The sequence below is a fragment of the Mesoplodon mirus genome, assembly GCF_964341445.2.
Source record: "Mesoplodon mirus genome assembly, chromosome: 8".
Lineage (NCBI taxonomy): Eukaryota > Metazoa > Chordata > Mammalia > Artiodactyla > Ziphiidae > Mesoplodon > Mesoplodon mirus.
In genome coordinates this window covers 92,569,118-92,594,829 of record NC_138984.1, presented here as the reverse complement: position 1 = coordinate 92,594,829, position 25,712 = coordinate 92,569,118, and the positions used below count along the sequence as shown (strand labels likewise).

At 42.7% G+C, this 25,712-nt stretch overlaps 1 protein-coding gene across 1 annotated transcript in view; it reads left to right on the top strand.

Annotated features, from left to right (window-relative positions):
- LOC309809376 (titin) overlaps positions 1 to 25,712 on the top strand; it is a 299,194-nt gene that overhangs the window by 240,936 nt on the left and 32,546 nt on the right. The window contains exons 279-292 of the mRNA XM_082630429.1: positions 33 to 320; positions 685 to 981; positions 1,545 to 1,844; positions 1,946 to 2,251; positions 3,364 to 3,651; positions 3,746 to 4,036; positions 4,127 to 4,414; positions 4,810 to 5,397; positions 5,498 to 5,602; positions 6,058 to 6,255; positions 6,359 to 6,655; positions 6,745 to 7,332; positions 7,424 to 7,726; positions 7,835 to 24,940. Coding sequence (XP_082486555.1) covers positions 33 to 320; positions 685 to 981; positions 1,545 to 1,844; positions 1,946 to 2,251; positions 3,364 to 3,651; positions 3,746 to 4,036; positions 4,127 to 4,414; positions 4,810 to 5,397; positions 5,498 to 5,602; positions 6,058 to 6,255; positions 6,359 to 6,655; positions 6,745 to 7,332; positions 7,424 to 7,726; positions 7,835 to 24,940 — 21,243 coding nt within the window. The remainder of the gene's footprint in view (positions 1 to 32; positions 321 to 684; positions 982 to 1,544; positions 1,845 to 1,945; positions 2,252 to 3,363; positions 3,652 to 3,745; positions 4,037 to 4,126; positions 4,415 to 4,809; positions 5,398 to 5,497; positions 5,603 to 6,057; positions 6,256 to 6,358; positions 6,656 to 6,744; positions 7,333 to 7,423; positions 7,727 to 7,834; positions 24,941 to 25,712) is intronic.

Below are 25,712 nucleotides of genomic sequence, written 5' to 3'. Positions count from 1 at the left end.
ATATTAAATCCTTTAATCTTATTTCTTTCCAGTTCCTCCCAGGATAGACCTGAGTGTGGCTATGAAATCTTTGCTCACTGTGAAAGCTGGAACTAATGTTTGCCTGGATGCTACTGTTTTTGGTAAACCAATGCCCACAGTCTCTTGGAAGAAGGATGGGACGCCGCTGAAAGTATCGGAAGGCATCAAGATGGCCATGCAGCGGAACCTGTGTACCCTGGAGCTGTTCAGCGTGAATCGGAAAGACTCAGGGGACTATACCATCACTGCTGAAAACGCAAGTGGCTCCAAATCAGCCACCATCAAGCTCAAAGTGTTAGGTAACTAAAGCACTTCACTAGAATCTCATGTTCCACTTTGGTTAATGTGATGTCATAGAATTTACAAAATAATATGTGAGAAGAGATACCTATCTCGATGTATCTTTCTTCATCGAGGAATTATTCTCATCACAGAACAACAGCGTTTTACAGCCGAAAAGAACACTAGAGATCACATATTCCAGTTACCTAATTTTAGATATGAGGAAATTAAGATTTGGAAAAATTAAGTAACTTCCAAGGTCGTATAGGAAGTTAATGACAACATAAAGTCTGCAGCCCAGCTCTCCAGACCTCCACTCTACTCATTCCCTATTTCACATGTGTGAGTGAAAGACTTCACTTTTCTTTCTTATCCTTTCAGATAAACCAGGTCCTCCAGCATCTGTTAAAATCAACAAAATGTATTCAGATCGTGCAATGTTTTCTTGGGAACCTCCTCTTGAAGATGGAGGCTCAGAAATCACCAACTATGTTGTTGACAAACGTGAAACGAGCAGAACCAACTGGGCACAAGTCTCTGCCACTGTGCCCATCACCAGCTGCAGCGTGGAGAAACTGATAGAGGGCCATGAGTATCAGTTCCGAATTTGTGCTGAAAATAAATACGGAGTGGGCGACCCGATCTTAACTGAACCAGCAATTGCTAAAAACCCATATGGTAAGAACATTTTCCTAAGGTTTTTCTCTTTTTTTTTAAAACATCCTTATTGGAGTATAATTGCTTTACAATGGTGTGTTAGTTTCTGCTGTATAACAAAGTGAATCAGCTATACATATACATATATCCCCATATCCCCTCCCTCTTGCATCTCCCTCCCAACCTCCCCATCCCACCCCTCTAGGTGGTCACAAAGCACCGAGCTGATCTCCCTGTGCTATGTGGCTGCTTCCCACTAGCTATCTATTGTACATTTGGTAGTGTATATATGTCCATGCCACTCTCTCACTTCGTCCCAGCTTACCCTTCCCCCTCCCCGTATCCTCAAGTCCATTCTCTACGTCTGCGTCTTTATTCCTGTCCTGCCCCTGCATTCTTCAGAACGATTTTTTTTAAGATTCCATATATACATGTTAGCATACGGTATTTGTTTTTCTCTTTCTGACTTACTTCACTCTGTATGACAGACTCTAGGTCCATCCACCTCACTACAAATAACTCATTTTACTTTTTAAATATTACCTTTTAGACTGGGACATTAACTTGTCAATCAATCTCTGCAGACCCACCCGGACGCTGTGATCCTCCTGTTATTAGCAACATAACCAAAGATCACATGACAGTAAGCTGGAAACCACCAGATGATGGTGGCTCCCCCATCACTGGCTATTTGGTTGAAAAGCGGGAAACCCAGGCAATTAACTGGACTAAGGTCAACAGAAAACCCGTTATAGAAAGAACGATAAAAGCAACAGGTCTCCAAGAAGGCACGGAATATGAGTTCCGAGTTACAGCTATAAATAAGGCTGGACCAGGCAAACCCAGTGACGTATCCAAAGCTGCTTATGCCCAAGATCCCCTGTGTAAGTTTTCATGAGAGAGTCCAATATTCTCTCTTATAATCAACATTCAACAACTGGGAATGAGGTTTTAATGAAAATTTTCTGTTATTATTTATCCTCAGATCCTCCTGGTCCACCAGCTTTTCCCAAAGTATATGATACAACCCATAGCTCCGTGAGTCTATCTTGGGGCAAGCCAGCCTATGACGGTGGTAGCCCTATCATTGGTTACCTTGTTGAAGTAAAACGAGCTGATTCTGATAACTGGGTGAGGTGCAATTTACCACAGAAGCTACAGAATACCCGCTTTGAGGTTACCGGCCTAATGGAAAACACAGAATATCAGTTCCGCGTGTATGCCGTTAATAAGATAGGATATAGTGACCCCAGCGATGTGCCAGACAAACACTGTCCCAAGGACATTTTAAGTAAGTATTATCAGAAGAAATATACAGAACTCTTCTCATCAGTCATATTTTAAGAGGGAGTATGGAACTCCCTTATGTAGATTTATTTATTTATAAGTTTTAGGGTTGGTAACTCTACAAGTATCAATACATTTTAGGAGAGCTGGGTTGGTACTTTATGGTATTGTATAAGCTAAATGGAATGCAAGTATGAGAATTTCATGTCTTCAAAAGAATATGGAATATAGGAATTTTACTCTGAGAATAAAAAGATTTTTTAAAACTAAGTAGTGAGCTATTTATCATTCTTAGGTTTTTATTTTCTCTTCTAATCTACCCCCCTCCATAAGTATATAATGGGTAAGCTCTCCATCATCTTAATTTCTCTTCTCACCGTTTCTTCTATTCACTTATTCTCCCTAACCAGCGCTCCTTTTACTTTGAATTACTTGGTATTATACTTCACCCTCTGTGTACTTTTTTTCCTACAATGAAATGAAGAGTATATAGCAGAGTGCCTTCACTGGAAGAAAGCCAAAAACCAATCATCTACTTTTAATGTACAGAGAGTTTAAGAGTATATAAGGTTCATGAGATGAGATGCAGATCCTCCAGGGAAAACTTGGGTTGGCCTATAGGATATTGGAAAATAGAAAGATCAATAATTGCTACAGAGTATTAAAATCGTTGGCAACGGGACTTCCCTGGTGGCGCAGTGGTTAAGAATCTGCCTGGCAGTGCAGGGGACACGGGTTCGAGCCCTGGTCGGGGAAGATCCCACATGCCGCAGAGCAACTAAGCCCATGTGCCACAACTATTGAGCCTGTGCTCTAGAGCCCATGAGCCACAACTACTGAAGCCTGCGTGCCTAGAGCCTGTGCTCCGCAACAAAGAGTAGCCCCCGCTCACCACAACTAGAGAAAGCCTGCACGCAGCAACGAAGACCCAAGGCAGCCAATAAATAAATAAATAAATAAATAAAATAGTTGGCAAAAGTTTTGAGGATTATATTAAGGATTTTCTAAAGAACTAGAGATCAGTTATGGAAAGAAACATATTTTAGGAGTGATCAGGCCAGTTCTTGGAAATACATTTGACCATTATTACTCTCTCTTTATTCCAACATTAAACAGTTCCACCTGAGGGAGAACTTGATGCTGATTTGAGGAAAACACTCATATTACGTGCTGGAGTTACAATGAGACTGTATGTACCAGTAAAAGGACGTCCACCTCCCAGTATAACTTGGTCTAAACCAAATGTCAATCTAAGAGAAAGGATTGGACTGGACATAAAGTCAACTGACTTTGACACTTTCTTGCGCTGTGAAAATGTGAACAAATATGATGCAGGAAAATATATCTTGACTCTGAAGAACAGCTGTGGTAAAAAAGAATATACCATTGTAGTGAAAGTGCTTGGTAAGTCCACTTGAAAAAACAATCATTATATGTTTAAAATGTAGTCTATGTATTTTTTACATATTCATTTCTTACTTACCCACTATTTATTCAGATACTCCTGGGCCACCCGTCAATGTGACTGTCAAAGAAATATCCAAAGATTCTGCTTATGTTACCTGGGATCCTCCCATTATTGACGGCGGAAGCCCCATCATAAACTATGTGGTAGAAAAGCGTGACGCAGAGAGGAAGTCCTGGTCCACCGTGACAGCGGAGTGCTCCAAAACAAGCTTCAGAGTTTCTAACTTGGAGGAAGGAAAATCCTACTTCTTCAGGGTGTTTGCAGAAAACGAGTACGGCATTGGTGATCCCAGTGAAACACGTGATGCCGTGAAAGCTTCCGGTGAGCAAATAAGCTACCATCCCATCATTTTGAGTGACATCTTACCTTGGTTATCCAGGGCTTAGACTTATCGTTTCTCCTTTGCTTTAGAAACCCCTGGACCAGTTGTGGACCTTAAAGTGATGTCTGTGACCAAGTCATCTTGTAGAATAGGCTGGAAAAAGCCTCGCAGCGATGGTGGGAGTCGAATTATCGGATATGCCGTTGATATCCTGACTGAAGAAAATAAGTGGCAACGAGTCACGAAATCACTAAACTTACAGTATTCCATGAAAGATTTGACTGAAGGGGAGGAATACACCTTCAGAGTGAGTGCTGAGAATGAAAACGGAGAAGGGACCCCAAGTGAAATCACTGTTGTGGCAAAGGATGATGTCGGTAAGCCTTCAGCCATCATCTCCATTTTCCCTTTGTCATCAAAAGTGCCCTCTTGAGCCCTACTCACTGGCTTATGTAAAAATCCTTTAAAAACTATAACAACCTGAAAAAATTAACTTCCTGGCATTAAAAATAACAACAGGGCTTCCCTGGTGGCGCAGTGGTTGAGAGTCCACCTGCTGATGCAGGGAACATGGGTTCATGCCCTGGTCTGGGAAGATCCGACATGCCGCGGAGCGGCTGGGCCCGTGAGCCATGGCCGCTGAGCCTGCGCGTCCGGAGCCTGTGCTCCGCAATGGGAGCAGCCACAACAGTGAGAGGTCCGCGTACCGCAAAAAAAAAAATAAATCAATAAAAAATAAAAATAACAATAACTTATCTCTGCTGTTTTACAGTGGCTCCTGACCTTGACTTAAAGGACCTTCCTGATTTGTGCTACTTGGCTAAAGAAAACAGCAACTTCCGTCTTAAGATCCCCATAAAAGGCAAGCCAGCTCCATCCGTGTCCTGGAAGAAAGGAGAAGATCCTCTAGCAACAGACACAAGGGTCAGTGTCGAGTCATCTGCAGTTAACACAACTCTTTCAGTGAATTACTGCCAAAAATCTGATGCTGGAAAATACACAATCACACTGAAGAATGTTGCCGGCACCAAGGAAGGAACTCTCTCCATAAAAGTTGTTGGCAAGCCTGGCATCCCCACCGGGCCGATCAAATTTGACGAAGTCACAGCAGAAGCCATGACCTTAAAGTGGGGTCCTCCAAAGGACGACGGAGGTTCTGAGATCACCAACTATATCCTAGAGAAGAGAGATTCTGTAAACAACAAGTGGGTGACATGTGCCTCAGCTGTCCAGAAAACCACCTTTAGAGTCATGAGACTTCATGAGGGTATGGAATACACCTTCAGGGTCAGAGCCGAAAATAAATACGGTGTAGGAGAGGGCCTGAAATCGGAGCCAATTGTTGCTAGACATCCATTTGGTAAGTGTCTCAAGGTCAGAAAACATAAAGCAAAACGTGGTTCTGGCTTATTTATAATACATTCCTGATTATAAATCTTGCATTATCTACTTTTTCCTAGATGTGCCCGATGCTCCCCCACCTCCCAATATTGTGGATGTCAGACATGATTCCGTATCTCTAACTTGGACTGACCCCAGGAGAACTGGAGGCTCTCCAATTACAGGTATTTAGTTGGCTCTTACCCTACAGCGTTTACATTAAGATTTCTTCCAAATCTTCCTCCCTGAAAACAAGTTGAATCTGTGCTCCTTATTTATAGCACTATCTGCACATACAAAAATGTATTTTCCTTTTTTCAGTTCATTATGCATTCAGTACATGAAGCATTAAGCTAATTCATTAAGCTAATGCTTAATTTCAATGAAAACCTCCTAATGTAATAGTTAATAAAGGCTTTCTTAATGATATCTATTTTTGTAAGTTAAAGTTTTTTGATAGAAGGTGCAATAAATGTCTATTCCAAGAGGAAAAAATGGCTCTATGCCTAGGTAACAAAAGTATACATACAAGCAAGAATGATTACTTGTTCCGTGCATGTGTGTGTGTATGTATGTATTTAAAAATCAGGCTACATTTGTACTTTCTATGTGAATTGACACATCACTGGATCTTTTGTAGGGTATCATATCGAGTTCAAGGAAAGAAATAGCCTTTTGTGGAAGAGGGCTAACAAGACTCCTGTTAGGATGAAAGACTTCAAAGTGACAGGACTAACTGAAGGTCTGGAATATGAATTCCGAGTTATGGCAATCAATTTAGCAGGAGTAGGCAAGCCAAGCCTGCCATCAGAGCCAGTTGTGGCACTTGATCCAATTGGTAAGTCATTATACAAAGCAAAATCCACGTGTATTTTCTTCATGAAGAGAACATTGGTGTGTGTTTGACTGGGTTTCTTTATCTGTTTTTTGCTTTATCTTAGATCCTCCTGGCAAACCTGAGGTTATTAATGTAACAAGGAATTCAGTGACTCTCATTTGGACTGAACCCAAATATGATGGTGGTCATAAGTTGACTGGATACATAGTGGAGAAGCGAGATCTTCCCTCTAAGTCTTGGATGAAAGCCAACCATGTTAATGTCCCAGATTGTGCCTTTACTGTTACTGACCTTGTTGAGGGTGGAAAATATGAATTCAGAATTAGAGCAAAGAATACAGCAGGTGCTATCAGTGCTCCATCAGAAAGTACAGGAACCATTATTTGCAAGGATGAATATGGTAGGTCTATTTTACTTTTTATGCACATAAACGATAGTAAATTAAGCGTCCTTCCTTTTCTGATTAAAATGTTCTTTTTTTCTTTGCAGAGGCACCAACCATTGTCCTTGATCCCACAATAAAGGATGGGCTAACAGTTAAAGCAGATGACACCATTGTTTTGAATGCCATTAGCATTCTCGGCAAGCCTCTTCCAAAGTCAAGTTGGTCCAGGGCAGGAAAAGACATCAGACCATCAGACATCGTTCAGATAACTTCAACCCCAACATCTTCCATGCTTGCTATCAAGTATGCCACTAGAAAAGATGCTGGTGAATACACCATCACTGCTACCAATGCTTTTGGCACAAAGGAGGAGTACGTGAAGGTGACAGTCCTCGATGTACCTGGTCCCCCAGGTCCGATCGAAGTCAGTAATGTTTCTGCTGAAAAAGCAACGCTTACATGGACACCTCCCTTAGAAGATGGCGGCTCACCAATTAAGTCTTATGTTCTTGAAAAGAGAGAAACCAGCCGACTTTTGTGGACAGTGGTTGCCGAAGATATTCAGTCTTGCAGGCATGTGGCAACCAAACTTATCCAGGGAAATGAGTACCTCTTCCGGGTCTCAGCTGTAAACCAGTATGGCAAAGGGGAACCCGTACAGTCCGAACCTGTCAAGATGGTAGACAGATTTGGTACGTAGAACACATAAAGGAATTGACATGTAAGCATTTGCAGCAGAATTTAGGAAATCATAGATTTCTCATAAATTTGCTTTCTTTTCAGGTCCACCTGGCCCCCCTGGAAAACCAGAGGTGTCCAATGTCACTAAAAACACTGCCACTGTCAGTTGGAAAAGACCAGTTGATGATGGTGGCAGTGAGATCACAGGGTATCATGTAGAAAGGAGAGAGAAGAAAGGCTTGCGATGGGTGAGAGCAACAAAGACTCCAGTTTCTGATCTCAGATGCAAAGTAACAGGACTGCAAGAAGGAAACACCTACGAATTCCGTGTCAGTGCAGAGAACAAAGCAGGAATTGGTCCACCTAGTGATACTTCAAATCCTGTTCTAATGAAAGATGTAGCATGTTAGTATTTATCTTTTTCAATACAGCTCATTTGGGAGTGCCAATATTTTATATAATTTATACAAAAGCCAAACCCTTAACACTTTTGTGCCTTTGTTTCCTTTTCAGATCCCCCAGGACCACCCTCAAATGCACGTGTCACTGATACCACCAAGAAATCTGCTTCTTTGGCATGGAGCAAGCCTCATTATGACGGTGGGCTTGAAATCACTGGCTATGTCGTAGAGCATCAAAAAGTAGGAGATGATGCCTGGATAAAGGATACGACAGGAACCACCCTCAGAATTACCGAGTTTGTCGTCCCTGATCTTCAGACTAAAGAAAAATACAATTTTAGAATCAGTGCCATGAACGATGCAGGTGTTGGGGAGCCAGCAGTGATTTCAAATGTTGAAATCGTAGAACGGGAGATGGCTCCTGATTTCGAACTAGATGCTGAGCTTCGAAGAACCCTTGTTGTGAGAGCAGGACTCAGTATTAGAATATTTGTGCCCATTAAAGGTCGTCCTGCTCCTGAAGTGACATGGACCAAAGATGATATCAACCTTAAAAACCGAGCTAACATTGAAAGTACAGAGTCGTTCACGCTCCTGATCATCCCAGAATGTAACAGATATGACACCGGTAAATTTGTGATGACCATTGAAAACCCCGCTGGGAAGAAAAGTGGTTTCGTTAATGTCAGAGTCTTGGATACACCAGGACCTGTCCTTAACCTGAGGCCTACTGACATCACAAAGGAGAGTGTCACCCTGCACTGGGACCTCCCACTGATAGATGGGGGCTCACATATAACAAACTACATTGTGGAGAAACGAGAAGCAACACGGAAATCTTACTCCACGGTCACCACTAAGTGCCATAAATGCACATACAAAGTTACTGGCTTGTCTGAAGGATGTGAATACTTCTTCAGAGTGATGGCAGAAAATGAGTATGGAATTGGTGAGCCGACAGAAACAACAGAGCCTGTAAAAGCCTCCGAAGTACCATTACCACCAGACAGTCTTAACATTATGGACATAACTAAGAGCACAGTCAGCCTGGCGTGGCCTAAACCCAAGCACGATGGTGGCAGTAAGATCACTGGCTATGTGATCGAAGCCCAAAGAAAAGGCTCTGATCAGTGGACCCACATCACAACCATGAAGGGGTTAGAATGTGTTGTGAAGAATCTAACTGAAGGGGAAGAATATACCTTCCAAGTGATGGCAGTGAACAGTGCAGGGAGAAGTGCCCCTAGAGAAAGCCGACCCGTCGTTGTTAAGGAGCAGACAATGCTTCCAGAATTGGATCTCCATGGCATTTATCAAAAATTAGTCATTGCTAAAGCTGGTGACAACATCAAAGTTGAAATTCCAGTGCTAGGTCGACCAAAGCCCACAGTTACATGGAAGAAAGGAGACCAGGTTCTTAAACAAACCCAGAGAGTTAATTTTGAAAACACAGCAACTTCAACCATCTTAAATATCAACGAGTGTGTAAGAAGTGATAGTGGGCCCTACCCATTAACAGCAAGGAACATTGTGGGAGAGGTTGGTGATGTCATCACCATTCAAGTCCATGATATCCCAGGGCCACCTACTGGACCAATCAAATTTGATGAAGTTTCATCTGATTTTGTCACCTTCTCTTGGGACCCACCTGAGAATGATGGAGGTGTACCCATAAGCAACTATGTAGTAGAAATGCGACAGACTGACAGTACCACATGGGTTGAGTTAGCAACCACCGTTATACGCACTACCTACAAAGCCACTCACCTTACTACCGGAGTGGAGTATCAATTCCGGGTAAAAGCTCAAAACAGATACGGAGTTGGACCAAGCATCACATCAGCATCTGTAGTTGCCAACTATCCATTTAAGGTTCCTGGGCCTCCTGGTACCCCTCAGGTAACTGCAGTTACCAAGGATTCAATAACAATCAGCTGGCATGAGCCTCTTTCTGATGGTGGAAGCCCCATTTTAGGATACCACATTGAAAGAAAAGAACGAAATAGTATTCTCTGGCAGGCTGTGAGCAAAGCATTAGTACCAGGCAACATTTTCAAATCAAGTGGACTTACAGATGGTATTGCTTATGAATTCCGAGTGATCGCAGAAAACATGGCTGGCAAAAGCAAGCCGAGCAAGCCATCTGAACCTATGTTAGCTTTGGATCCCATTGACCAACCTGGGAAACCGGTTCCTCTAAATATTACTAGACACACAGTGACCCTTAAATGGGCTAAGCCTGAATATACTGGAGGTTTTAAAATTACCAGTTATATAGTTGAAAAGAGAGATTTTCCTAATGGACGGTGGCTGAAAGCCAACTTCAGCAACATTTTGGAGAATGAATTTACAGTCAGCGGACTAACAGAAGATGCCGTATACGAGTTCCGCGTGATTGCCAAAAATGCTGCTGGTGCTATTAGCCCACCATCTGAGCCATCAGATGCTATCACATGCAGGGACGACATTGAAGCACCAAGGATAATGGTGGATATCAAATTTAAGGACACAATTATAATAAAAGCAGGCGAAGCATTCAAGCTGGAAGCTGATGTTTCAGGTCGCCCACCTCCAACAATGGAATGGACCAAAGATGGAAAGGAGCTTGAAAACACAGCAAAATTAGAAATTAAAACGGCAGATTTCTCTACTAATCTGGTAAACAAGGATTCACTAAGACGGGATGGCGGTGCCTATACCCTTACAGCAACCAATCCTGGTGGTTTTGCTAAACATATTTTCAATGTCAAAGTTCTTGACAGACCAGGCCCACCTGAAGGACCTTTAGCTGTATCTGAAGTGACATCAGAAAAATGTATATTGTCATGGTTGCCTCCACTGGACGATGGAGGTGCCAAAATTGATCATTATGTAGTTCAGAAACGTGAAACCAGCAGACTGGCATGGACAAATGTAGCTTCAGAAGTCCAAGTAACAAGACTAAAGGTCACTAAACTTTTAAAAGGCAATGAATACATATTCCGTGTGATGGCTGTAAATAAATATGGAGATGGAGAGCCACTGGAATCAGAGCCTGTGCTTGCACTAGATCCTTATGGACCTCCTGATCCACCCCAAAATCCTGAAGTTACAACTATTAGTAAAGATTCCATGGTTGTCTGCTGGGGACATCCTGACTCTGATGGTGGCAGCGAAATCATCAATTATATTGTGGAACGGCGTGATAAAGCTGGTCAACGCTGGGTGAAATGCAACAAAAAGACTCTCACTGATTTAAGATATAAAGTGTCTGGACTGACAGAAGGACATGAATATGAGTTCCGGATCATGGCTGAGAACGCTGCTGGAATCAGCGCACCGAGTGCTACCAGTCCATTTTATAAAGCTTGTGATGCTGTGTTTAAACCTGGCCCGCCAGGTAACCCACGTGTTCTAGATACAAGCAGATCATCCATTTCAATTGCTTGGAACAAACCTATCTATGATGGTGGTTCTGAAATCACTGGGTATATGGTTGAGATCGCCCTGCCAGAAGAAGATGAATGGCATATTGTCACTCCACCAGCCGGGCTCAAGGCAACTTCTTACACTATCACCAACCTCACAGAGAACCAGGAATATAAAATCCACATCTATGCCATGAATTCTGAAGGCATTGGGGAACCTGCACTTGTTCCTGGAACTCCAAAGGCTGAAGACAGGATGCTGCCTCCAGAGATTGAACTGGACGCTGAACTGCGCAAAGTTGTTACCATAAGAGCTTGTTGTACCCTGAGACTTTTCGTTCCAATTAAAGGAAGGCCAGTACCTGAGGTGAAGTGGACCCGGGAACACGGAGAATCTTTAGATAAAGCTAGCATTGAGTCCACAAGCTCTTACACCCTGCTTATCGTTGGAAACGTAAACAGATTCGACAGTGGCAAATACATACTAACTATAGAAAACAGCTCAGGCAGCAAGTCTGCATTTGTCAGTGTCAGAGTACTGGATACACCAGGCCCTCCACAGGATCTGAAGGTAAAGGAGGTCACTAAGACATCTGTCACACTGACATGGGAGCCTCCTCTTCTTGACGGAGGTTCAAATATAAGTAACTATATTGTTGAAAAGCGGGAATCAACAAGGAAAGCATATTCAACCGTTGCAACAAATTGCCACAAGACTTCCTGGAAGGTAGACCAGCTTCAGGAAGGCTGTAGTTACTACTTCAGGGTTCTCGCTGAAAATGAATATGGCATCGGGCTGCCTGCTGAAACCGCAGAATCTGTGAAAGCATCAGAACGACCTCTTCCTCCAGGAAAAATAACTTTGGTGGATGTCACAAGAAATAGCGTGTCACTCTCTTGGGAGAAACCTGAGCATGATGGAGGCAGCCGAATTCTAGGCTACATTGTAGACATGCAGAGCAAAGGCAGTGACAAATGGACCACATGTGCCACAGTCAAAGTCACCGAAGCCACTATTACTGGATTAATTCAGGGTGAAGAATACTCTTTCCGTGTTTCCGCTCAGAATGAGAAGGGCATCAGTGATCCGAGACAACTGAGTGTGCCAGTAGTTGCCAAGGATCTTGTCATTCCACCAGCCTTCAAACTTCTGTTCAATACTTTCACTGTACTGGCAGGTGAAGATCTGAAAGTCGACGTTCCATTCATTGGACGCCCTTCGCCAACTGCAACCTGGCATAAAGATGATGTACCACTGAAGCAGACAACCAGAGTAAATGCAGAGAGCACAGAAAATAACTCACTACTGACGATAAAGGAAGCCTGCCGAGAAGATGTTGGACATTACGTAATTAAACTGACTAACTCAGCCGGTGAAGCTACTGAAACCCTTAATGTTATTGTTCTTGACAAACCAGGGCCTCCAACGGGACCAGTTAAAATGGATGAAGTGACAGCTGATAGTATCACTTTCTCCTGGGGCCCACCTAAGTATGATGGTGGAAGCTCTATCAATAATTACATCGTAGAAAAACGGGACACTTCCACAACCACCTGGCAAATTCTGTCGGCTACTGTTGCAAGGACAACAATAAAAGCTTGCAGGTTAAAGACTGGATGTGAATATCAGTTTAGGATTGCAGCTGAAAACAGATATGGAAAGAGTACCTACCTCAATTCAGAGCCTACTGTAGCCCAGTATCCATTCAAAGTTCCTGGTCCTCCTGGCACACCGTTCGTAACGCTCTCCTCCAAGGACAGTATGGAAGTACAATGGAACGAGCCAGTCAGTGATGGAGGTAGCAAAGTCATTGGCTATCATCTAGAACGCAAGGAGAGAAATAGCATCCTCTGGGTTAAGTTGAATAAGACACCCATTCCTCAAACCAAGTTTAAAACAACTGGCCTCGACGAAGGCATTGAATATGAATTTAGAGTCTCCGCACAGAACATTGTGGGCATCGGCAAGCCAAGTAAAGTGTCAGAAAGCTACGTAGCCCGTGACCCATGTGATCCACCAGGAAGGCCAGAGCCAATCATTGTCACAAGGAATTCTGTGACTCTTCAGTGGAAGAAACCCACATATGATGGTGGAAGCAAGGTCACTGGTTATATTGTTGAGAAGAAAGAACTGCCCGAGGGCCGCTGGATGAAAGCCAGTTTTACAAATGTCATTGACACTCAGTTTGAAGTAACTGGCCTAGCTGAAGATCACAGATATGAGTTCCGGGTTATAGCTCGAAATGCTGCAGGAGTGTTTAGCGAGCCTTCAGAAAGCACAGGAGCAATAACAGCAAGAGATGAGGTAGAACCACCACAAATTCGTATGGATCCAAAATACAAAGACACAATTGTGGTTCACGCTGGTGAGTTATTCAACATTGACGCAGATATTTATGGCAAACCAGTACCAACCACTCAGTGGATAAAAGGTGATCAGGAGCTTTCAAATACAGCTCGATTAGAAATAAAGAGCACTGATTTTGCCACCAGTCTCAATGTAAAGGATGCAATACGTGTTGACAGTGGAAATTACATACTGAAAGCCAAAAATGTTGCAGGAGAGATATCAGTCACTGTAAATGTCAAAGTTCTTGACAGACCAGGGCCACCTGAAGGACCTATTGTTATATCAGGAGTTACAGCAGAAAAATGCACACTCGCTTGGAAACCCCCACTACAAGATGGTGGGAGTGATATCATAAATTATATTGTGGAAAAGAGAGAAACCAGCCGCTTGGTTTGGACTGTGGTTGATGACAATGTGCAAACTCTCAGCTGCAAGCTTACTAAGCTTCTTGAAGGCAATGAATATATCTTCCGTATAATGGCTGTCAACAGATATGGTGTTGGCGAACCTCTTGAATCTGAGCCAGTAATTGCCAAGAATCCATTTGTAGTGCCAGATGCACCAAAAGCTCCAGAAATCACAGCGGTGACCAAGGACTCAATGGTTGTTGTATGGGAAAGGCCAGCATCTGATGGTGGCAGTGAAATTCTTGGATATGTTCTTGAAAAACGGGATAAAGAGGGCATCAGATGGACAAGATGCCATAAACGTCTGATTGGCGAACTGCGCTTGAGAGTAACTGGACTCTTAGAAAATCACAATTATGAATTCAGAGTCTCAGCTGAGAATGCTGCTGGACTCAGTGAACCAAGCCCACCTTCTGCTTACCAAAAGGCTTGTGATCCTATTTATAAACCAGGACCTCCAAACAATCCTAAAGTCATTGATATTACCAGATCTTCCGTCTTCCTTTCTTGGGGCAAACCAATATATGATGGTGGCTGTGAAATCCAAGGATACATTGTTGAAAAATGTGACGTGAGTGTTGGTGAATGGACAATGTGCACTCCACCGACTGGAGTCAATAAAACAAATATAGAAGTCGAGAAGCTGTTGGAAAAGCATGAGTACAATTTCCGTATCTGTGCCGTTAACAAAGCTGGAGTTGGAGAACATGTCGATGTCCCTGGACCTATTATAGTTGAAGAAAAATTGGAAGCACCAGACATTGATCTTGACCTAGAACTAAGGAAAATTATAAATATAAGGGCAGGCGGCTCCTTAAGGTTATTTGTTCCTATTAGAGGTCGTCCTACACCAGAAGTTAAATGGGAAAAGGTGGATGGTGAAATCCGAGACGCAGCTATAATCGACAGCACTAGCAGCTTCACCTCTCTTGTTCTTGACAATGTCAACCGATATGATAGTGGAAAATATACTCTCACGTTAGATAACAGCAGTGGGACAAAGACTGCCTTTGTTACTGTGAGAGTCCTGGACACACCAAGTCCACCTGTTAATCTGAAAGTCACAGAAATCACCAAAGACTCAGTATCAATTACATGGGAACCTCCTTTGTTGGATGGAGGATCCAAAATTAAAAATTACATTGTTGAGAAACGTGAAGCCACAAGGAAATCATACGCTGCAGTTGTAACAAATTGCCATAAGAGTTCTTGGAAAATCGATCAACTCCAAGAAGGTTGCAGTTACTACTTTAGAGTCACAGCTGAGAACGAGTATGGTATTGGCCTTTCTGCCCACACTGATGATCCAATTAAGGTTGCAGAAGTCCCACAACCTCCAGGAAAAATAACCGTGGATGATGTCACCAGAAACAGTGTCTCTTTGAGTTGGACAAAGCCTGAACATGATGGCGGCAGTAAAATCATTCAGTATATTGTGGAAATGCAAGCTAAACACCATGAGAAATGGTCAGAGTGTGCTCGAGTCAAGTCCCTTGAAGCCATAATTACCAACCTAACTCAGGGAGAAGAATACCTTTTTAGAGTTGTGGCTGTAAATGAAAAGGGAAGAAGTGATCCTAGGTCTCTTGCAGTTCCAATAGTTGCCAAAGATCTGGTCATTGAGCCCGATGTAAGACCTGCATTTAACAATTATAGTGTGCAGGTTGGCCAAGATTTGAAAATAGAAGTGCCAATTTCTGGACGTCCTAAGCCAACCATTACCTGGACTAAAGACGGTCTTCCACTGAAGCAGACTACAAGAATCAATGTTACTGATTCACTTGACCTCACCATACTCAGTATTAAAGAAACTCATAAGGATGACAGTGGACATTATGGAATCACAGTTGCTAATGTTGTTGGTCAGAAGACAGCATCCATCGAAATTATAACCCTAGATAAGCCTGACCCTCCAAAAGGACCTGTTAAATTTGATGAAGTCAGTGCTGAAAGTATTACCTTGTCTTGGGAACCTCCATTATATACAGGGGGCTGCCAGATCACTAACTACATGGTTCAGAAGAGAGATACAACCACCACAGTATGGGATGTTGTTTCTGCTACTGTTGCCAGAACTACACTCAAGGTGACCAAACTGAAGACTGGTACAGAATACCAATTCAGAATATTCGCTGAAAACAGATATGGACAAAGCTTTGCCTTGGAATCTGAGCCAATTGTAGCTCAATATCCCTACAAAGAACCAGGCCCTCCAGGCACACCATTTGTCACAGCCATTTCCAAAGACTCCATGGTTATACAGTGGCATGAACCAGTCAATAACGGAGGAAGCCCAATCATAGGTTACCACCTTGAGAGAAAGGAAAGAAATAGTATTTTGTGGACAAAGGTCAACAAAACTATTATTCATGACACCCAGTTTAAAGCACTCAATCTTGAAGAAGGCATTGGATATGAATTCAGAGTTCATGCTGAAAATATTGTTGGTATAGGCAAAGCAAGCAAGAATTCTGAATGCTATGTAGCCAGAGATCCCTGTGACCCACCAGGAACCCCAGAAGCAATAATAGTTAAAAGACATGAAATCACTTTACAATGGACCAAACCAGCATATGACGGTGGAAGTATGATTACGGGTTACATTGTAGAGAAACGTGATTTGCCTGAGGGTCGTTGGATGAAAGCCAGCTTCACAAACGTCATTGAAACTCAATTTACTGTGTCAGGTCTTACTGAAGATCAAAGATATGAATTCAGAGTCATTGCAAAGAATGCAGCTGGCACAATAAGCAAACCCTCTGACAGTACTGGACCGATAACTGCCAAGGATGAGGTCGAACTCCCAAGAATTTCAATGGATCCAAAATTCAGAGACACAATTGTGGTAAATGCTGGAGAAACATTCAGGCTTGAAGCTGATGTCCACGGAAAGCCGCTACCTACCATTGAGTGGTTAAGAGGAGATAAGGAAATTGAAGAATCTGCTAGATGTGAAATAAAGAACACAGATTTCGAGGCATTACTTATTGTAAAGGATGCCATTAGAATTGATAGTGGACAGTATATTTTAAGAGCTTCCAACGTTGCAGGTTCTAAGTCATTCCCAGTGAACGTAAAAGTGTTAGATAGACCAGGACCTCCAGAAGGGCCAGTCCAGGTTACTGGAGTCACCGCTGAAAAATGCACATTAACATGGTCTCCACCACTTCAAGATGGTGGCAGCAACATTTCTCACTATGTTGTTGAAAAGAGAGAAACAAGTCGGCTTGCCTGGACCGTTGTTGCTTCAGAGGTTGTAACCAATTCTCTGAAAGTTACCAAACTCTTAGAAGGGAATGAATATATTTTCCGTATAATGGCTGTCAACAAATACGGTGTTGGAGAGCCTTTGGAATCTGCACCAGTACTCATGAAAAATCCATTTGTGCTTCCTGGATCACCAAAAAGCCTGGAAGTCACGAACATTGCCAAGGACTCCATGACCATCTGTTGGAGCCGTCCAGATAGTGATGGTGGAAGTGAGATTATTGGCTACATTGTAGAAAAAAGAGACAAAAGTGGCATTAGGTGGATAAAATGTAATAAACGCCGCATTACAGATTTGCGTCTAAGAGTAACAGGATTAACAGAAGACCATGAGTATGAATTCAGAGTCTCTGCAGAAAACGCTGCTGGAGTTGGAGAACCAAGTCCAGCTACAGTTTATTATAAGGCTTGCGATCCTGTGTTCAAACCTGGCCCCCCCATCAATGCACACATTGTAGACACCACTAAAAATTCAATTACACTTGCCTGGGGTAAACCCATCTACGATGGTGGCAGTGAGATCCTGGGATATGTAGTAGAAATCTGTAAAGCAGATGAAGAAGAATGGCAAATAGTTACTCCACAGACTGGCTTGAGAGCCACTCGATTTGAAATTTCAAAACTCACTGAACACCAGGAGTATAAAATACGAGTCTGTGCCCTCAATAAAGTTGGTTTAGGTGAGGCTACATCAGTTCCTGGTACTGTGAAACCAGAAGATAAACTCGAAGCACCTGAACTTGACCTTGACTCTGAATTAAGGAAAGGAATTGTTGTAAGAGCTGGTGGATCTGTCAGAATTCACATTCCATTCAAAGGTTGCCCAACACCTGAGATCACTTGGTCTCGAGAGGAGGGTGAATTCACAGATAAGGTCCAAACTGAAAAAGCAGCAAACTATACCCAACTATCAATAGATAACTGTGATAGAAATGATGCTGGAAAATATACTCTCAAGCTGGAAAACAGCAGTGGATCTAAATCTGCCTTTGTAACTGTGAAAGTTCTTGACACCCCAGGACCAGTACAGAATTTGGCAGTCAAAGAAGTGAGAAAAGATTTTGTCCTCCTGATATGGGAACCACCCATCATTGATGGGGGTGCAAAGGTCAAGAACTATGTTATTGACAAACATGAGTCAACCAGAAAAGCATATGCTAATGTGAGTAATAAATGCAGCAAAACAAGCTTTAAAGTTGAGAATCTTACAGAAGGAGCCATGTACTACTTTAGAGTAATGGCTGAAAATGAATTTGGAGTTGGTGTTCCAGTGGAAACCACTGATGCTGTGAAAGCAGCTGAACCTCCTTCCCCACCAGGAAAGGTCACACTCACTGATGTGTCCCAGACTAGTGCATCGCTGATGTGGGAGAAACCTGAACATGATGGTGGTAGCAGAATCCTGGGGTATGTTGTTGAAATGCAGCCCAAAGGAACAGAAAAATGGAGTGTCGTGGCTGAATCCAAAGTCTGCAATGCAGTTGTTACTGGTTTGAGTTCTGGACAAGAATATCAGTTCCATGTCAAGGCTTACAACGAGAAAGGAAAAAGCGATCCAAGAGTGCTTGGTGTTCCTGTCATAGCCAAGGACTTGACTATACAGCCTAGTTTTAAGTTACCATTTGACACATATAGTGTCCAAGCTGGAAAAGATCTTAAAATCGAAATTCCTGTTATTGGCCGACCGAGACCTGAAATTTCATGGGTCAAAGATGGTGAGCCTCTTAAACAGACAACAAGAGTAAATGTTGAGGGAACAGCTACATCAACTATTTTGCACATTATAGAAAGCAACAAAGATGACTTTGGAAAATACACCATAACAGCAACAAATAGTGCAGGTACGGCAACTGAAAATCTCAGCATTATCGTTTTGGAAAAGCCTGGACCTCCAGTTGGACCAGTTCGGTTTGATGAAGTTAGTGCAGACTTTGTGGTCATATCTTGGGAACCTCCAGCCTATACTGGTGGCTGCCAAATAAGCAACTACATTGTAGAGAAGCGAGATACAACTACCACCACTTGGCACATGGTATCAGCAACAGTTGCAAGAACAACAATTAAAATAACCAAACTGAAAACAGGCACCGAGTACCAGTTTAGAATTTTTGCAGAAAACAGGTATGGAAAAAGTGCCCCCTTGGATTCTAAACCAGTTATTGTACAATATCCATTTAAAGAACCCGGACCACCTGGCACTCCTTTTGTGACATCAGTCTCAAAAGATCAAATGCTTGTGCAGTGGCACGAGCCAGTTAATGATGGAGGCAGCAAAGTTATTGGCTACCATCTTGAACAGAAAGAAAAGAACAGCATTTTATGGGTCAAATTAAATAAGACTCCCATTCAAGACACCAAATTCAAAACAACTGGGCTTGATGAAGGCCTTGAGTATGAGTTCAAAGTTTCTGCTGAAAATATTGTTGGCATTGGCAAGCCGAGCAAAGTGTCGGAATGCTTTGTTGCTCGTGATCCATGTGACCCACCAGGTCGCCCTGAAGCCATTTTTATTACAAGAAACAATGTCACACTGAAATGGAAGAAACCTGCCTATGACGGTGGCAGCAAAATAACAGGTTATATTGTAGAAAAGAAAGATCTACCTGATGGCCGTTGGATGAAAGCCAGCTTTACTAATGTATTAGAAACTGAATATACAGTGAGTGGACTTGTAGAAGACCAAAGATATGAATTCAGAGTAATTGCAAAAAACGCAGCTGGCAACTTTAGTGAACCATCTGAAAGCACTGGCGCCATTACTGCAAGAGATGAAATTGATGCACCAAATGCCTCACTGGATCCCAGATATAAAGATGTCATCGTTGTTCACGCAGGAGAGACTTTTGTCCTTGAAGCTGATATCCGTGGCACACCTATACCTGATATTGTTTGGTCAAAAGATGGAAAAGAGCTTGAAGAAACAGCTGCCAGAATGGAAATTAAGTCTACTATTCAGAAAACAACTCTTCTTGTCAAAGACTGTATACGTAGTGATGGAGGACAATATATCCTGAAACTCAGCAACGTGGGTGGTACAAAGTCTATACCAATCACTGTAAAGGTACTTGACAGGCCAGGGCCTCCTGAAGGGCCTCTGAAAGTTTCTGGAGTTACTGCTGAAAAATGTTACCTGGCATGGAACCCACCTTTACAAGATGGTGGCGCTAATATCTCACATTACATCATTGAAAAGAGAGAGACAAGCAGACTCTCCTGGACCCAGGTTTCAACTGAGGTACAGGCCATTACCTACAAAGTCACTAAACTTCTTGCTGGTAATGAGTACATTTTCCGTGTCATGGCTGTGAATAAATATGGAATTGGAGAGCCTCTGGAATCTGAGCCTGTTGTAGCCTGTAATCCTTATAAACCACCAGGTCCTCCTTCACCACCTGAAGCCTCAGCAATCACCAAAGAGTCTATGGTCGTAACATGGGCACGCCCAGTGGATGATGGAGGTGCTGAAATCGAGGGCTACATTCTTGAAAAACGAGATAAGGCAGGCATTAGATGGACCAAGTGCAACAAGAAAACACTAACAGATCTTCGATTCAGGGTAACTGGCCTTACTGAAGGGCATTCCTATGAATTCCGAGTTGCTGCTGAAAATGCAGCTGGTGTGGGTGAACCTAGTGAGCCATCTGTTTTCTATCGTGCATGTGATGTTCTGTATCCACCAGGACCACCAAGTAATCTAAAAGTGACAGACACTTCCAGATCTTCTGTCTCCCTGGGGTGGAATAAGCCAATTTATGATGGCGGTGCTCCTGTTAAGGGCTATGTTGTTGAAGTCAAAGAAGCCACTGCTGCCGAATGGACAATGTGCACTCCACCAACAGGATTACAAGGAAAGCAGTTCACCGTGACCAAGCTTAAAGAAAATACTGAATATAACTTCCGTATTTGTGCCATCAATTCTGAAGGCGTAGGTGAACCTGCAACTATACCTGGTTCAGTTGTTGCTAAAGAGAGGCAAGAGCCACCAGAAATAGAACTGGATGCTGATCTCCGAAAAGTGGTCATTCTGCGTGCAAGTGCTACTTTACGCCTATTTGTCACTATCAAAGGTCGACCGGAACCTGAAGTTAAATGGGAAAAGGCAGAAGGCGTTCTCACTGACCGGGCCCAGATTGAGGTGACCAGCTCATATACAATGTTGGTAATTGATAACGTTACCAGATTTGACAGCGGTCGGTATAATCTGACACTAGAAAATAACAGTGGCTCTAAAACTGCTTTTGTTAACGTCAGAGTTCTCGACTCACCAAGTGCCCCTGTGAATTTGACCGTAAGAGAAGTGAAGAAAGATTCAGTGACACTGGCTTGGGAACCACCGCTTATTGATGGCGGAGCTAAGATTACGAACTACATCGTCGAAAAACGAGAAACTACAAGAAAAGTGTATGCTACTGTTACAAACAATTGCACGAAGAACACTTTTAAGATTGAAAACCTGCAAGAAGGATGTTCTTACTACTTCCAAGTCTTGGCTTCCAATGAATATGGGATTGGTTTGCCAGCTGAAACAACTGAACCTGTTAAAGTTTCTGAAACACCCCTCCCACCTGGAAGAGTAACTCTTGTTGATGTGACCCGTAACACAGCTACAATTAAGTGGGAAAGACCAGAAAGTGATGGTGGCAGCAAAATTACCGGTTATGTAGTTGAAATGCAGACCAAAGGGAGTGAAAAATGGAGCATCTGCACACAAGTTAAGACTCTAGAAGCAACTATATCTGGCCTAACTGCTGGAGAGGAGTATATCTTCAGGGTAGCTGCACTTAATGAAAAAGGAAAAAGTGATCCAAGACAACTTGGAGTGCCAGTAATTGCAAGAGATATTGAAATAAAGCCTTCAGTTGAGCTTCCTTTCAATACTTTCAATGTAAAGGCTAGAGACCAACTGAAGATTGATGTTCCATTTAAAGGAAGACCTCAAGCTACTGTAAGCTGGAAAAAAGATGGTCAGACTCTTAAAGAGACAACTAGAGTAAATGTTTCTTCTTCAAAGACTGTAACATCACTAACAATTAAGGAAGCTTCAAGGGAAGATGTTGGAATTTATGAATTATGTGTTTCAAACAGTGCTGGGTCCATAACAGTTCCTATTACTATAATTGTGCTTGACAAACCAGGACCTCCCGGACCTATACATATTGATGAGGTTAGTTGTGACAATATAACCATTTCTTGGAATCCTCCAGAATATGATGGCGGCTGCCAGATTAGCAATTACATCGTTGAAAAGAGAGAAACCTCTTCTACAACATGGCACGTAGTTTCACAGGCAGTTGCAAGAACATCCATTAAAATAGTTCGTCTAGTAACAGGAAGTGAGTATCAGTTCCGTGTCTGTGCAGAAAACCGCTACGGAAAGAGCTCCTACAGTGCATCTTCAGCTGTAGTTGCAGAGTATCCATTCAGCCCCCCAGGTCCTCCTGGTACTCCTAAAGTTGTGCATGCCACAAAATCCACCATGTTGGTAACCTGGCAAGTGCCAGTTAATGATGGAGGAAGTCAAGTACTTGGCTATCACCTTGAGTATAAAGAAAGAAGCAGCATTCTTTGGTCAAAAGCAAATAAGGGCCTCATCACTGATACTCAAAGGAAAGTCTCCGGCCTTGATGAAGGACTGATGTATGAGTATCGTGTATATGCTGAGACTATTGCTGGAATTGGTAAATGCAGTAAGTCTTGTGAACCAGTCCCTGCAAGAGACCCTTGTGACCCTCCTGGACAACCTGAAGTCACAAATATCACAAGGAAATCAGTGTCACTTAAATGGTCTAAACCACATTATGATGGTGGAGCTAGGATCACCGGATACATTGTTGAACGTAGAGAACTACCAGATGGCCGGTGGCTGAAGTGCAACTTTACTAATGTACAAGAAACATACTTTGAAGTAACCGAACTTACTGAAGATCAGCGTTATGAATTCCGGGTTTTCGCAAGGAATGCTGCTGACTCAACTAGTGAGCCATCTGAATCCACTGGACCTATCACAGTTAAAGACGATGTTGAGGCTCCAAGAATTATGATGGATGTCAAGTTCCGAGATGTTATTGTTGTCAAAGCTGGAGAGGTCCTTAAGATAAATGCAGACATTGCAGGGCGACCTCTGCCAGTAATTTCCTGGGCCAAGGATGGTGTAGAAATTGAAGAGAGAGCAAGAACAGAAATTGTCTCAACGGACTACAATACTTTGCTAACAGTGAAAGACTGTGTCCGACGAGACTCTGGGCAGTATGTGCTAACACTGAAGAATGTTGCTGGAACTCGGTCTTTGGCAGTTAATTGCAAGGTACTTGATAAGCCTGGCCCACCAGCAGGACCACTTGAAATAACTGGCCTCACTGCTGAGAAATGCTCTGTTTCTTGGGGACCGCCCCAAGAAGATGGTGGTGCAGCTATCGACTATTACATTGTAGAAAAACGCGAGACAAGTCGCCTCGCTTGGACAATATGTGAAGGAGAGTTAAGGACAACATCCTGTAAAGTGACCAAGTTGCTCAAGGGCAATGAATACATCTTTAGAGTAACCAGTGTTAATAAATATGGTGTTGGCGAGCCCCTGGAGAGTATGGCTATAAAGGCATTAGATCCATTTACGGTTCCAAGTCCACCCACATCTTTGGAAATTACGTCTGTGACCAAAGAGTTCATGACACTTTGCTGGGCAAGACCAGAGAGTGATGGAGGCAGTGAAATCTCTGGATACATAATTGAAAGGCGAGAGAAAAACAGCCTACGATGGGTGCGTGTAAACAAAAGACCAGTTTATGATCTGAGAGTGAAATCAACAGGACTTCGGGAAGGATGTGAATATGAGTATCGGGTATATGCAGAAAATGCTGCAGGACTGAGCCTTCCAAGTGAAACCTCTCCCTTAATTCAGGCAGAAGATCCCGTGTTCTTACCATCTCCTCCATCCAAACCCAATATCATGGACTCAGGCAAGACCAATATAACTATTGGCTGGGTTAAGCCCTTATTTGATGGTGGGTCCCCAGTAACTGGATACACTGTAGAATTTAAAAAATCTGATGAAACTGACTGGAAAACTGCCATTCAGAACTTAAGGGGCACAGAATACACAATAAGTGGACTAACCACAGGAGCCGAATACATTTTCAGAATAAGATCTATCAATAAGGTCGGTGCTAGTGATCCCAGTGATAGCTCCGATCCCCAGATAGCAAAGGAAAGAGAAGAAGAACCTGTATTTGATCTTGACAGTGAAATGAAGAAGACCCTGATCGTCAAGGCCGGTGCCTCCTTTACCATGACTGTGCCTTTCCGAGGAAGACCAGTGCCCAGTGTCTCCTGGAGCAAACCAGACACTGACCTCCGCACTAGGGCTTATATTGATTCCACAGACTCTCGTACATCACTGACTATTGAAAATGCCAACAGAAATGATTCTGGAAAATACACATTAACAATTCAGAATCTTTTGAATGCTGCTTCACTGACCTTAGTTGTCAAAGTTTTAGATTCTCCTGGTCCTCCAGCCAGTATTACTGTACATGATGTCACCAGAGAGTCTGCAGTGTTATCCTGGGATGTTCCTGAAAATGATGGTGGTGCACCAGTGAAGAATTACTACATAGAAAAACGGGAGGCCAGTAAGAAAGCATGGGTCTCAGTGACCAGCAACTGTAACCGCCTCTCCTACAAAATTACCAACTTACAAGAAGGGGCGATTTACTACTTCAGAGTCTCCGGAGAAAATGAATTTGGTGTTGGTGTACCAGCTGAAACGAAGGAAGGAGTAAAAATAACAGGTATGTTTTAAGAACAAAGAAAACCTACATATCCATATTCATTTCCCTAGACTAGTGTGAATCATTTTAATTATTGTTTAATCTTAAATGCTTTTGGTTCACACCTCGAACAATTCATACTATAGCACAAAATGAAATCTTACTACTAGAGAAAGTTTTTCATTGTTTAAAAAAAGTAGGGGCTTCCCTGGTGGCGCAGTGGTTGAGAGTCTGCCTGCCGATGCAGGGGACGTGGGTTCGTGCCCCGGTCCGGGAAGATCCCACATGCCGTGGAGCGGCTGGGCCCGTGGGCCATGGCTGCTGAGCCTGCGTGTCCGGAGCCTGTGCTCCACAACAGGAGAGACCACAACAGTGAGAGGCCCGCGTACCACAAAAAAAAAAAAAAAAAAAAAAAAAAAAAAAAGTAGATATTTACATAGCTGGAGTTGGATAATATATTCTGAATTTAAGTATAATTGAATTTGACTGCACATATATATATAAACATATATAGTGTGTGTGCAGAAATTGTATGATAGTGTTTCTGACAAGATTGTTCATCTCATTCCTACACCCATGATAAATTTGGGATAAATTTAATCATTTTATTTGGTCATTTGACACTTACTCGATTTGAATGCTATGACATGCTATAACATAAGATGACAAAGCCTGGGAAAGTTCTGCTTGGCTCAGAAGCCAAACTGATCATATAAAAAGTAAGAAAGACTCAAATAAAAGTAACTCTGTGGCCTTCATTAAAAATTTCTTTTCACAATGCAGGAAGAACACA